At 37.5% G+C, this 14,699-nt stretch overlaps 1 protein-coding gene and 1 long non-coding RNA gene across 4 annotated transcripts in view; one reads left to right on the plus strand and one right to left on the minus strand.

Annotated features, from left to right (window-relative positions):
* Positions 1-14,699, minus strand: part of COL4A4 (collagen type IV alpha 4 chain) — a 66,593-nt gene that overhangs the window by 31,531 nt on the left and 20,363 nt on the right. For 2 of the 3 annotated variants that reach the window (XM_042041801.1, XM_042041800.1), the window contains exons 8-18: positions 12,371-12,439; positions 12,109-12,144; positions 11,303-11,365; positions 10,807-10,842; positions 10,607-10,648; positions 9,579-9,659; positions 8,106-8,159; positions 6,905-6,964; positions 6,285-6,329; positions 5,230-5,283; positions 1,268-1,337 (exon numbers count right to left, since the gene is read on the minus strand). In XM_042041801.1, coding sequence (XP_041897735.1) covers positions 1,268-1,337; positions 5,230-5,283; positions 6,285-6,329; positions 6,905-6,964; positions 8,106-8,159; positions 9,579-9,659; positions 10,607-10,648; positions 10,807-10,842; positions 11,303-11,365; positions 12,109-12,144; positions 12,371-12,439 — 610 coding nt within the window. Of the gene's footprint in view, positions 1-1,267; positions 1,338-4,186; positions 4,419-5,229; positions 5,284-6,284; positions 6,330-6,904; positions 6,965-8,105; positions 8,160-9,578; positions 9,660-10,606; positions 10,649-10,806; positions 10,843-11,302; positions 11,366-12,108; positions 12,145-12,370; positions 12,440-14,699 lie in introns of those variants that run through there. The other variant, XM_042041802.1, reaches the window with a different exon arrangement.
* Positions 10,828-14,622, plus strand: LOC121670891. The gene is made up of 3 exons (XR_006018316.1): positions 10,828-11,170; positions 11,362-11,855; positions 13,862-14,622. It is a non-coding gene; the product is annotated as an uncharacterized LOC121670891 (long non-coding RNA).

Genomic DNA, 14,699 nt, shown 5'->3' on the forward strand with positions numbered 1-14,699 from the left:
CTTCATCACTTTGTAGAAGTATCTGTGCTATGTATTAAAAAATGCTGAGAGAAATGTTTGCCCAAAATAAACACATGTAGCATTTAAAATAAATATGGATTTCGTGTTATGTACTTTGGCAGTGCACACAGGGAGGTCATTTCAGGATCACCTTAGTTGAAATTATCCAGATTTTTAAAAGTGTATTTTCAAAAATGCTACAAATAATAAAATTTAAAATTGCAATCACATACTACTAAAGAAAACCTGAATCAGATGTAAACAGCTCCATTAAATTGGAAAAAGAAAATATTGGCAGTAGTTCTGCTCCCTATTGTGCTAAAGGCTCTTTCTCTGAAGATAGTATCCACTCACACACCACGCACACGATTGAATGTTACTTGGGTGTTAAGCATGGGGTTAAGCTGTTTGTTGTATGGACTGGAAACCATGGAAGTTTGTGGAAAAAATTTATTTTAGGGTGAGACCCCTATCTAATGGGGAGCTTCTGCTGAACTGGGGTTTTGTTGTAACTTACTTCTGGGATCACAAGAAATTTCTAGTGCTGCACTAGAAATACAATTTATGATGAGTTCTCTGTTGAAATGTTCTCACAAGACAAACTCCCCCAGTATTAGATGCAAAAGCAAAACCTTCCAGGCAGCAGACCTAGCTGTTTTCCACTGCTTCCTGCTAGGAAATAAGAATTTCCACACATCTTTTCACCGATTAGATAACAAAGATGGGGATAAAGGGAGCTGGGACATAAAAACCCAGCCTGAGGTTTAGTGAGGAAGGTAATAACACTGACAGGTATTCTGCTGGGCATACTAGTCCCAGGATTTTGCCCCTGCTATGCAATAGGAAGCTTGATTGTAGTCTAAAATCTGTGTGTTGTGGCAATACTGAAAATAGGAATCCTAAGTTGTGATGGGAAGGCAGGTGTTCTTATTCGCTGTCCATTATCCAGCATAGGCTTATTTTTCATAGCTTTCTTGTAAATGTGCTTAGGTCCAATAACCAGAGTCCCTCAGGTCTAGTTGTGACTGTATACACGAGGATCTTTCACACAAACATTTAATCTGACACTTGTATGTTTCACAGAGTTCCAGGGACATCAGCGAGACAAACACACAAAAACATGGCCAAACACATAAACACAGTATGTGGCCACTCGGAACATTTTAGGATTCTGTCCCCTGCACCCCTATTGACCACTTTCACACACATTAGCAAAACACATCCTGCACTTTATACAGCACAAAGACAAGTCAAAAATAGGTATAACCTTTTATAGGAAGCAGTGGAGTTCCAACAGCTCCAGGAGGACCTGGAGGCCCTTCTTCTCCTGGATCCCCCTGTAAATATAGTGTACTAGATGTAACTGAATATTTCAACAATGGGGAGGTATGTAAGGATGTGACACATACCACCAAGGAAACTTGATTTTGACACTTTACAGCATTTAAAACCAAGCAAAAAGATTTAAAATAATCATTATCTTTCAGTATACCAGTGACTAAACAGTTATAAACCTATCACACATATCTATTTGATTCTTCAGAACATGTGACTGCTGTATTTGATTTCATTCATTTATTGTAAAGATGACTCAACCACAGTAAAACAGTATTGATTTAATTGAGGTATTTTAACAACCAATCTGTAATTAAAAATTACAGAAATTCTATATTAGAATTAGGAAATTACTTCTATGTCAGATAAGTATAAAGAAAAACAGTTTCACAGTCTAACAGCTATTATCAATGGTAAGAGATACTCAAAGCTCTTATAACATCTGCATTAGGGAAACATAAAAGTGCTTACTAATGGTGAGGAAAATCACTTCTGCTTGGAGGATTTCTAAATTAACTTGGATTTTGATACTTAGAATTGCAAGTGAAGAGGACTTTAGGGAAGTCTTTTATGTGGCAAAATGTATTAGACCTTTTGCTTTGTAGATTAGGAATCAGCCCTCCTTTTTCAGCAAATGGGAACTGAGAAAACAATCATGTCAATGTGGGAACTGCGTAGTGAGGCTGCATTCCCAGGACTGGACTCCAGGGCCTTTTAGGACACAGACAAGGAGAACTGGGACTGCAAAACTGGATACCCATGCCTCTTTCTTGGCTTAAAAAAAAAAAATTGTTCTCTACAGTAATTAGACAGTTCTGTCACTGCCTGCTGCCCTCTTGATCTCTGGCCTGTTTCCTTTGACTGTATCTTGCAGAATGAAAAAATATCCTTGTGTCATCTTTGGTTCTTTTAAAAAGGAACATGAATTTGTCTTCCCTAATGACACAGAAGAGCCTTCTGTGTGGCAGGAAAGAAAATGTGAATCTAGCATTTTTCCTTCTCTGATAAATTTAGAAAGGATTTTGAGATTTAAGATTAATTTAATGATGATAAATACTCAAAGATTTGTACGATAGATGTACTTGGCCCAAGTCTTATATAATTTTTGTGCTGATTTTTAAATGACACAACCAGAACACAAGAAAGAACTGAAGAGTAATGAGCCACGGTCAAACATTTCTGTTCTTGGTATCTCAAGTGAAAAATTTCAGTTGTGGTCTCTGAAAATCTGGTTTAGGCTATTAGCTCTGGATGGTACCTGCCTATTTGCTGTGTTTTCACCGTTGGTACACTCCTACACAATGGCATATATCTGTTTGGATTATTTTGTTGACTGATACTGTTTTCCCATAGAAATTTCAGGAGACTCAACTTGTCAACAGTTTATTAAAAAAACAGTAGTGTTGCCAGCATCCAGGCATAGGGGTCAAAAGGTATGGCAACAATTCCTTGAAGTCCATTTTTTGTTTTTAGCAACAGTTAACATTTTTTACAGATGAAATCTACTTTCGATGCAACTGGGGTTTTTTTCTGAGTCTTTATGCAAATGCATCTTAGATTTTCTTTGAACATGTTTGTTTCAGAAAAATCTACACAAGGACAGGCTATTCCCAGGAGAAGTTTTAATCATATTCTTGTTCCTTCAGTGCATGTGATTTTTACTGGATCATAAGCAACAGCTGGTGAGACCAGCTGAACAGTTGATGCAGTCTGGATAGATCTGCCCCTTTCAGGAATAATCAGATTTCTCCAACTGTTTCCCAAGCAAACCTAAAGCATCTGTGCAATCACTCAGGATTTTGCATATCTATATTAGTTAACCTTTTTTTATTAAGTTGTGTCTATACTTGATTTGATTTCTTTTGCTCTGTGCATTAGCAACTGTGATTTCATCTTTCTGATTCATTACTGCAGGACTTCAAGCTTTTCCCTAGCATAAGCTACCAACAATTAATTATTTTTTTGTTTACTGTTTGTAGTGTTAACTGATGGCTATTCAGGCTGTGGGCTAATCAATGGAGTCTGAGGAATGCACTATTCTCTTTATGAAATTACTTGTCTCTAGTTTGTTAACGATGCCCCAAACTAAAACAATTTGTACATCAGGGTGAGAACTTTTTAACAACAAAACACTTAAGATTTGATTCTCTGTTTTGGGAGTATTGGACCGCAATGAATTTTCTCTTTAAATCTGACATGCAATGTTTCAGTTTAATTAGTATCTAAATGATATCACTGTGTTGTGAAGCTGATAATAGCCAAAGGAGAGGAAAAGTAACATCTGTGGGCAATTTTTCCCTCCAGGTATGACCACATAATTGAAATCCTGGCTGAAGAAGCTGGTCTAGCATTCTCCTGGCAATCCTAACTTTGAAAGTCAGTCTGTGACTAAGCCAGATGTTTTTATTGTACTTTACTTATTTACTTCATGTGTTTGTCATTTCTCATTTGTAAACATGCTTCTTGAAAACCTGTTTGTTGCTTTATATTTGTGTGCTTTCAACTGTGTCCTTAGATGTATACTACTTATGACAAGTTTGCACCAGCCACAGTTTACTTCTTTGTGTCACCACAGATTATGTAGAGTGTGTTCTAATCTTAACCTTTCATTTATAACAGAGGTGATTTTTATGCAGATCTCTTGAAGAAAATTTACTGGTTTATATGCAGCTTTCAAAAAAATTATTTTAGAGGGAAATAAATACTCCTTGACTTTTGTATTGCAGAATATTTAAGCCAAGTTCATTGATGTCACAATTTCTGCAATACTGTTTTTGTCCTCTGTACTGTGGTAATAACTTTGATGAGCTTTTTCAACCTTGATGTCTCTATGGATGAATCTGTCACCCACCTTCTGCATTGCAGCATTTCACTTCTCCTCTTGCTCATTCACTGCTGACCACTTGGACCCTATCCCAGGACTCCTTAGGCCTTCCCCCCTGGCTAGACTCACTGCTGCTTTACTCCCTCTAGGGCAGCATCCAGAACTGCTTTTTTCTTCTGAGTGTGCTTTAGCATTGTAGATTCCACAGGAAATATAATAGTTCCCTTCATTCAAGTCTTTGTTGTTATTTAGAATTACAGTATGATCCAGTAGTCAGAATTTCATTGATTCTGAAGCCTGCAGAAGAAAATTCCATAAACTTATGTCCTGAAATGTCACTAGACTGACACCTGGGTCTTCTGAAATTATTTTAAGCATCTCTTCCACACTTTAAATATTTTCCTCTTTTACTGTTTAGCCCTGGGATGTGACACCTACACTTCTAATCCCTAACAGAAAGCAGCATGTATTGTAAAATAAAAGACAGTGAACCAAGTAGGAAATGTTTAAACACAGCTGGTGTGAAGGAGTCCAACTTCCTTACCATTCCGGTAAACATCTTGGAACAATTACTTATGTGAACGGGTTGAACACATGCCAAGAGATTTTGGTAAATCATGCAAACAAGCCCATCTGAATGGAATTTTGCCACTCATTTGGAGCTAGTTTTCATCCTGGTTTATAGGATCATACTATTAACTAAATAGCAGCTTCCTTTGCCTCACATACCTCCCTGCAGAATGCAGCTCAACCATGAATACCTTGCAGAATACTACAATTCATGGATTAGGTAGCTATCCTGGTATATTTACAGGTAACTATTGGCCATTGGGATTAACAATTCATATGGTATGTAAAATAGAATTCCCACTCTCATGTGCCCCAGCTAGGAATTTTCTTACATTGTTATTTACTACCACAGTGATGAGTAACTATAACCATCATGAAAACAGTAAATCTTTAAAGAAATTATGACTGTATAAAGGGAAATGGCCTGATAAGTGGGTACATTTGGGAGGAAACATTGGTACAGAGGGAAGTGGGGTGTGAATGTGTGGTCATTTTTTCACCTGTATGCCTGGATAGCCAGGTTGTCCAGGAAAACCAGCAAATCCTGTTTCACCCTGGAAAGGATCACATAAATACAATTTGATTTATCTGTAAAGACATAATTAATTGAGCAAAACCCAGTAAGGCAGTCATACAGTACTGTTATAATTGTGTCCACAGTTTATTTCAGAGAATTCACTGGGTTCATACAAGAGGTGGTGTTTCATAGACTCTCCTGTGTTAGAAAATTCACAGCATGTACTGCCAGGTTATTCAGACAGTGGTCAGCAGATTCAGCGAAGCTGGGGCACAGAATTAGCTGGAATACATATCAGCAGACTCTGACAGACTGTCTGCTTAATGCAGCTTGGTTTGCTGCCTGCTGAATGACTCTCTTAAACTACTGCACGGAAAGGAGCTGCGTATCAGCTCTCTTCTCTTTTTATGATTTTTCAATATACTCATCCAGCCAGTACTGAAACTTTCTAGGTAGGCAGGAGTGAAAAACAAAGTGAAAAGTATTTTTGCAGATAAAACAGTCACCTGGAACATAACTCTAGAGGCAAATATTTATACATTAATGTGATTTATGAATAGCATGATCACTACCTTAACTAGATTTGGGCAAGATATACATACAGCTATTGTTCTTTATTCCAGTAGGATGTTGTAAGTTTGTAAGTAAAATTTAGCAGAGTTAGCATCACTGGGATTTCTCTAGCCAGAAACATGAACAAAACATGCATGCACCACAAAATTGCACAGTGTCACCATAAAAAACAAAGTTAACATGCTGCATAACTTTTCTATTATGCCGTATGTGTGTCCCACTGACTTTTCCTCCTCCTTGCAACTTCAGATTTCATTAGCAAATTTCAGCCAAATTTAAAAGAGTGGCAGAAATTCAAAGACAGAGTTCATACAGCTTCTGTGGCAACAGGTAGCAAAGAGAAAGGAAGGAATGCAATCTGAGCTGTGAAGTATGCGGAAATTTCAAATCTGCTCAAATCCACAGAAAACAAAATCTCACTGATCCCACTGTTCAGGGAGCTGCTTATACTTTATGCCTTCATACCTTCATTCCAGGAAAACCTGCAGGTCCATAAGAACCAGGATGACCCTAATAAAAACAAGTAGACTGTAAGCTAAAACAGTAAAAATTTACTCAGAATTAAACCTATTCAGAACTGGTGACAGTTAATGTTACACAGATAAATATTACTTGGGATATCTTCCAAAAACTTTGCAAAGCATTGCGAATAGTTTCTATGAGAAATGAACATGAATTAGAACTATTGACCAAAGCAAGCCAGTCAGGTTTTCACTCAATTTTTTTACCATATTGCATCAATAGTATGCTAAAGTGCTGCTCCACTTCAGCACTGTTAGGCAAATCAAGCACAAGTAAAGTTGCTGTAAAAAACTGCCATCAGCATGTATGGAGAACATGAATTACTGTGCTATTCCAGAACAGCTTTGAGAAGCTCTAAGTATTTAGAGGATAACCCTACAGATTTACTTTCTTTCCAAGGAAAGTCTATATGAGTTTATGTTTAAGCCTGAGACAGGCTAAGTCTCAGGGCAAGTCTCCTAAATACTCTATGCAGGAAGCATGACAGATTAGTTTAAAAAAATCCTTAAAGTCTTTCTTGAAATTGCAAACTTAAACTGCCTAATTATAGTGAATTTTCTTACCCGCAATCCAGGGAATCCAGGAAGACCTTTTTCACCCTTTTCTCCTCTCCCAAGTATACCCTAGAACAGTCAAAATAGTTTTTTTAACCAAGATGCTCAGTGAAGTGTGCCATAAATTTTTTGTTCACATTTATTAAATGATGTATACATTATATCAATGGATCTTGTTTCATTTGTGAGGCTCAGTCACTGGGGCTGACTTCACACAGCATCACCAGCAGTGCCTAAGTAGCTCCAGTTATTTGAGGAACCTGTTCTGGTCTCTTCTCTAAATTTCATATTCTTTCAGCAGTTGAATTTGTATTTTTTTGAAAGTTCTGGGCACCATTTGAGCTGCTTCAGCCGATTTCTCTGTTCCTGCTTATGACTAACAAGTGCATGTATTATCATTTACATAGACAACTAGTACTGGCGCACGCATCTAAAGCCCATCTTTTTCAATTTAAATCTGATAGAAAAAGATTAGGTTAGTTCTCTTTTCAAGTGCCAAGTAACAGTGGACTTTCTATGATGGAAAATGAACTTCTGAAAAAGTGCTAGACTTATGACTCAGAAACGTGATGTTCGTTCTTCTCTTTTCTTCTCTTCTGCTACAAAGCTAAATAAGTTTTTAACATAAACTAAAGTAATTCTTTTTTCTCTAATTATCCTCTGATATTTTGTGATATGGTAGCTTCCTGCCTGTGGCAGGTAGCTTCCTCCTCTGGCACACCAATGTTTAAATTGATCATGTTGACAGAAAGAAAAGAAAATGTAGAATAGACAGTAAAGAGCAACTCTTTCTCCAAGCAGGTGGCTCTGCCTTCTCTACCCTTGGGGATATCCACAATGTGAAGTTAAAATCTTTCCCTAATCTACTGTGGTAAATATACATCATGCCCCATTAAGAACACATTCAGATCATCTCTGTTTCTCTTCTTGAGGAAAAATAATCTGTACTTGTATTTTCTTCACTGTTCCAATCCATTATGTCAACAGCCCAATTGGAAACAACACTGACCTTTTGCTGCCAGGCAACACTCAATAGGTATGTATAAAACAGACTCAGAAGGATTTTTCAAAGGGTTTTGAAATAGTTTTGCTTTCACACTGATTTAGGTGGTGATTAAATTTCACAGCAAAAAATGCTTTAGAAGTTTAACATAATAACCACTGACGGACTTTGCCAGCACCGTGGAAAAAAAAAAGTCCCATTACTTACTTTGGGTCCACGTGGCCCTCTGTATCCTGTTACCCCAGGTAATCCTTTTTGGCCCTACATATAAAAGAAAAGTTTTTGTGTATATTAATATGCAGGATATGCCTATGTGCTGGTTAACTTTTTTAAAGTCCTGGTCTGAATTAGAATTGTTAAACAGCATTTTTTAAACACTGGGTGTGTTTCTCTAGGTGTCCTCGACACAAGAAAAGCAAGACAAACATTTATATACTTATCTTTATTTCTGTTAATGCTGTCAAACCAGCATAATGACTGTGGAGGGAGATAGACGTATCTTTTCACTTGCAAGGACCTGCTGGTCAGGCTTTGTTCCTACAAACATGCATGACAGTAGTCCTTTTTTTACTTTGCTGCTCTTCTTGGTTTGATATAACTATTCCCGAGCATAAATCTAAACTTTTGAGCACAGCCTCAGTCTGAATGGGGTGCATGCTGCTTACATGGCCATGATTGTGTCATGTGTTGTACAGCAGCAAATGTCCCACTTCCCAGTAACCTGGGGAGTTTATGGCAGTTCTTTTGGTCCTTTCTCTCTTCTTCATACACCTGTATAGCAACCATTTGCATGATCAAAGCCCAAGATCCAACATGTGAAATCTACTGGTTCCCTGAGTTGAGGCTGCAGGAGCTGGAAATGCCAACTCCTTTTTTTCATTTTTGTATTTGAGGAAATCAGACTTGAGGACACAGAGGCTCCAATATGGGCTCTGTAACACAGTTTTTGTTAAAAAATAACGAGGGGTACAAACATTCTAATGTTCTAAGCCACTCAGCTGTGGCTATATTAGGTGTGATGTTGAAGAAGTACAGGTTGTCCAGGAAAGTTGTGGATGCCCCATTCTTGGAAGTGCTCAAGGCCAGGTTGGATGAGGCTTTGAGCAACCTGGTCCTAGTGGAAGGTGTCCCTGCCCATGGCAGAGGGATTGGGACTAGCCGATATTTAAGGATTCTTTCAACACAAACCATTCTATCTATGATTCTGTGATTATAAAACTTGCAATAAAAATTGACAACAAAATCACACTTAATTTTTATATTAAAAAGAGCACCCTAGAAGGGTTAGGGTTAGTTCAAAACTGTACATTGGAGTACACACAGTTGCAAGTGATGTGCAAAATGTAAAGTATTAGCGAGGAGCCACAAAAGAGATTCAATAGCACAGTAATCAAATTTGCCAAGATGACTGAAATACAATTTTCTAATGACAAAAAGCGAAGAAAACCAAAGCAAGGGCAGTATTTCTTTTCTGCATCAAGTTACTCTTCCCTTCAGAGAAGTAGACATGGGGTGTCCTCTCCTGAAAGCTTGTAGGATGGGTGCTGAACACAGGATTCTGCTGCAGCTGGTGTTTTCTTACAGAAAGATAGGTTTGTCTTATGCCATCCTTGCATAAATTACATCACAGAATTGTACTTGCCAAGTTGAGCACTGTAAAATACGATGAAAAATTAATACCTTTTGTCCTTTGAACAGCTGAGCTCCAGGAGGTCCAACTAACAGTGGTGACCCAGGCAGCCCAGGCAGTCCGATGTCGCCCTGTAGAAGCCAAAGGAACAGCAGAGACATTCTGTTCCAAGCAGTGTTTCGGTGACACTCAGCTTGTTTTCCTGTTTACTACAGCACTGTGTATTTCTGTACTCACTGAAAATGTACTAACTACCTGCAGATAAAGGTTTGCACTGACATCTGTAAACTTCTTTACCATCTGCCCAGATGAGCAAGGTTGACAATCTAATCTATTCTCCTGAGTCATTAAAAATAATGTTACAGCTAAGGAAATAAATGAGAACTCCTGGCTCCTGCTCCAAATCTGCTGTGGAGATAGTAGTTACAGGACCGTCAAATGTCTTATGTGTATATATAGTCTCTCATATTCTAGACCAAAGCCTTTGAGCACAAGACTTTGGGAATGTGAAATGAAACTATTGATTTGCTATGGAAAGTTGTGTATACTAGACACTAGCACAAATTCTAAGAACTGACTGGACAAATTCATAGAAGAAAAATCAAATATTCCACATTGGTTCTATATATCCTGAGTATGCTAATATAGGTGGAGACTGGTAGAGGAACTATTTATTATGTGCTTGTCCTTTTCTTACACCCTTTCCTTGACATCTGTTCTGAACTTATCAAGAGATGAGATTCAGGGACTGATCTGGTCCAGCCCCTGTCACTAAGAAATCACAAATGCTGTTGTGATTACCTAGGCATTATCTGTCCAGAATGTATGTAAATGCTAACTAACATTGATTGTTGCTTTTCAAAATCTTCAGAATATGCTTGATTCCTGCATGCAGCTCACTAAAGGAATAATTTCTGCTCTGAATTAATTGATTCAGTAACTTGTATTACTACTTCTGTTCTAGCACAATTAGCAGGAGAGAAAGCCAAAAATGAATGGGTTCCAGGGAACCTAACAAGACTATATTATTCTTCTAATTCTGCAGCAATAATATATTTAATATTATTTGTTTTCTTACCGGCTCCCCCTTTTGTCCATCCACTCCAATCCCTGGATTTCCCTAATTGATAAAGAATGTATACAGTTTCAGCATGATCAGAAAATACTAACATTAGAGTTTATCACAAAATGTTTCCAAAAAACTTGATAACAAACATTATGAACATTTCAAATACTTGTATAAATTATTATTTCACAACTTCAGAAGTCATTACCTACCTGTTCACCTGGCAAACCAGGGTAACCTGGAATACCCTTAAAAAGAGAATGAAGACAAGTTAATATGTCTGATTTAGAGACAGCTTGTTTTGAAAATTATTTCCTCTTGCCTGTAGGACTTAGAGGCAAAATTTTCTCTTGGGGTGTACCTATTCCAAAATGCAATTTACTTCACTTGGTCACTACTTTCAGGATGGCTGAACTCTGTTTTCCCCCTTTCCTGTCTCCCACAGGTGGTCTGGGGAAAAGGGATTAAGGAGAAAGCACTAGGAGCATTTCTCCATGACCACAGACTGCCGGGATGAAACATGTTCATGCAGACATGGGAAGGAACAACACATTCCTCAACTTCCAAACTCATAAGGTAAAGCAAACATTTATCTTATCAACTGCCTCAAAAGTTACTTTTAGACTTGATTCACATTAAGAGAAGTTCTAAAATGGGTAGACAAGAATGAATGCATATCTTAAGGCTGTATAACTGTGGTGATCTTACAGGCAAGCCTGGATGGCCTGGGTATCCTGATGGGCCCATTGCACCTCTTGACCCTCTAGGTCCCTGGAAAAGACGGCAAAAGATCTTTTTGTGAACACAGCAAGAACTTGCCCTTTTCTACACAAAATGAGCCCCTCCAAAATGCCTCCATCACTTGGACTCAGCCTACTGGCCACTGGATTCCACCCAGAATCTTACACCAGCTTGCATCATGCCTGAAACCTCCCTGTGACTAGAGCAGCCCAGCTCCAGTTTCTGGGTAATACCGGACAAGGCACAGTTATACATTATTAATGCATTGAGAGTACACTTTGTCAGCAATTGTGCTGCAGGTGTGGGGACTTGATACAGTTCATCAGTGAACATCTTTTTGAAGGGCATAACAAGAGGAACCCAAAGCCATAGAGTGTAATTCAGCAACAAAATTAAACTCTCTCTTCTTCTTGCATGTTCTTATGGTGAGAATATGGCAGAGTGCTACATCTTCTTGGGAGATCCTTCATATACTGTAGAAGAAGGTGTCACATCTTGGATTTCATAGAGAAAATATTCTGTGAGTATCAGGGCATCAGCTGCTCCACACAGCTAATGCTGGTGGGGACAGATCTGTTTCTGCTCCTTTTCAGCCAGCGTGAACTGGCCATAGGACAGACTATACAGACTTAATGTTTCTCCGACTTTATTCTGGAATTTTGCTATTTAAGGCAGGCAGGGAGAAACTCCAATATTTCTTACCACACTAAGGAGAAAAAATTGAAAGATCTTCAAGACAAAAAGCAGGTACAGAATCTGCTGACTGTACTTACGGGCATGCCAGGGGGTCCAGGATCACCTCTCTCTCCCTGTAATGACAATCATTTAGCAAATGAACCAGCTCAAGATTTCTTGTGGGTATTTTCTAACTTTACAGATACTAAGATCCCAAACGATCTGTTACAGTTGTGTATATGTTTTTAATTTCTTTTTTTTTGCACCAAGTTTTATTAACTAGTGTGGAGTAATGGAACAATTACATTTACCATACATGTTCTCCTACAACAGATGATTTTTTCACAATCAGATACTTACTGGAGGTCCTTTTCCAAAACGTGAAATATACACTGAATTTCCTTTTTCTCCTTTTTGCCCCGGAATTCCCTTTAAAGAAAAAGAGTCTTTTAAAACATGATCCACTTACTTATATCCTACATTTCCATGGAGACTGTATGATAACTTCTCAGGCTGTGACTTTCTGGTGCCCCTACATCACAAGGTAATCCACTAGGATCACGAATGATCATTTTATCTAACAAAACCTTCTGTACAGTTGAGCAAACCAGCCTCCCACATCTTTGGGACTCCTGCTTTGTTAAGGTGCTCCTTAGCACTTGGGTCCTTCAATTTTCTACAATCTTCACAAATCTTGCCTTTAGTATCAATATGCCTTCTTTTTCTTTCAGGGAGGCAGTGTCTTTAAGTACTAGCCTTCTACAGAAGTTCATTTTGTGATTCAGAAGAATTGAGAGTGATACTGCATACAGTTAAAAAAATAAAAGTATGGACTGTATTAAATGCAAAATATTCAGTATTTCCATCTATTAGGAAACCTGTTTCAGTCTATTAAAAAATCTGATACCTAAGAGCCTTGGATTTTAAAAACTAAGTTCCCATGGTACTTGCTGTGGGGTCCTTTATAAAACTCTGCTAATGGTAGCACCCTCAAAAACTCAATCTGACTTAGCAGGAACAGATGATTTATTTTGCAAAATTTAATTGTAATGCTCAATTTACTGTTGAGAGCATGATATGTACGTATCTGAAGAACAGATATATAAAGACATTATTTCTGAAGTTTTTCCATTTGAAATCCAAATACAGTGGATATAATTTAACCAAGTTAACCACTTGACTAGTGAGTTCAATAAAATGGGATACTGTCAACCACTTTGTACTGGTACAGTGTTCATGATATCCTAAACTGGCTGTCCAAATCCTGCAGTCAGAATGAAACAGGAAAGGTATTTCTCCCTGGAATGGTACAATAAAAGGAAGAATTACAGCTGCCTGCAGCTGATATAGCTACAGTAGACTGGATACAGATTACAGGTAAACAACAGCTGCTAGGGAACACAATAAACAAATCAAAAGTTGTATTTATCTTCAGTAATTTTACATGTAGTCTCTTGTATAATAAAATATTTTCGTTAGATTCAGTTTGTTATGTTCTATGTGACTTAGGTAAGGCCTTACAAATAGAAATTACTTTCTTTATTTTCCAACAAGGCAAATGAAGTAAAGCCGATGAATATGCACACAGCATTAAATAAAATCATATAGGACAATGTTATAAATAAGAATAAGATAAAAATGTTGGCTGTAAAGTACAGTCAAGTTAGTACCTGGTGCAACAAATAGATTTTAAAATAGGCAATCTGCATAGAGAGGTTGGAAGAGCATTCTTGCACACAAGAAAATATGGTTACTATGTGTTGTTTTTCTGGGTAGCTAAATTAATTTGCACTGGAATTTTAGTATGCATATCCAAGGCTACATGCTCATTATGTCTCCCTGTTTTTGTAGGTTGCAAATACTTTTCTAGGCCTGCAAAAGAGCATGCTCCTGAAATTGGTAAGATTTGTGCTGTATTTTGTCCCATGTCTCATTTTTCCTTTATGTCATTTAGCTAATTAACATAAAGTAAAACTATTTTGAAGGTCATAGTAAGTAAGAAAATACAGGTGAAATTAGAGTTTCAGCAGAAGTAATGAGTTACTTTCAGAAGTATAACAAATGAGGTTATTAGTAAGTTTTTTATCATGTTGTGTGTTTCATAGCATTTATTACAAGTCCAAATTGAAACTGTATATTACTCTAATTGCTATTATCTTTAATAACATCATTACACTCTGGCACCCTCTCCACATTTTTCTAGTGGCTGAATTCAGCATTTTATTTAGCTCTCACTAAACACATTTGATTTTTCATGTAAAGTGCAGTTGTTTTTATTGTTTTACTTAGAAAATTTCAGGGAAGCTGTTAGACCAACTCATCAGCTCTTATTCATTCAGAACTAAAACTTGTTTCCACAAAAAGTCAAAGACTGGTGACTAGATCTGTTCAGCAAAATTTCTTTGGAGCTACAGTAATTTATATCCCTTACTGACATGAATCTCTTTATCTGCAGTAGTCAAGTACTGCTAACACAGCTACTTAAACATATTTAAAGTGCCTTCCATTTTAACAGCAAAAATAACACATATTAAAGTGCTAATTTCAAACATTTTAACTGTGAAATAATCTCCGCATATGCAGATATATACCCAGGCAAGACTAGGAGCGCACAGAGCACATATGTGTAAAAAAGTGGTACAAAATCTTAGAGTATAACAGGACTTAGGCTTGTTGAACCTTCCACTTA

Source organism: Corvus kubaryi, unplaced genomic scaffold (genome assembly GCF_017639235.1).
Source record: "Corvus kubaryi isolate FWS band 111438036 unplaced genomic scaffold, C.kubaryi_AGA036_p1.0 37397, whole genome shotgun sequence".
Classification (NCBI taxonomy): Eukaryota; Metazoa; Chordata; class Aves; order Passeriformes; family Corvidae; genus Corvus; species Corvus kubaryi.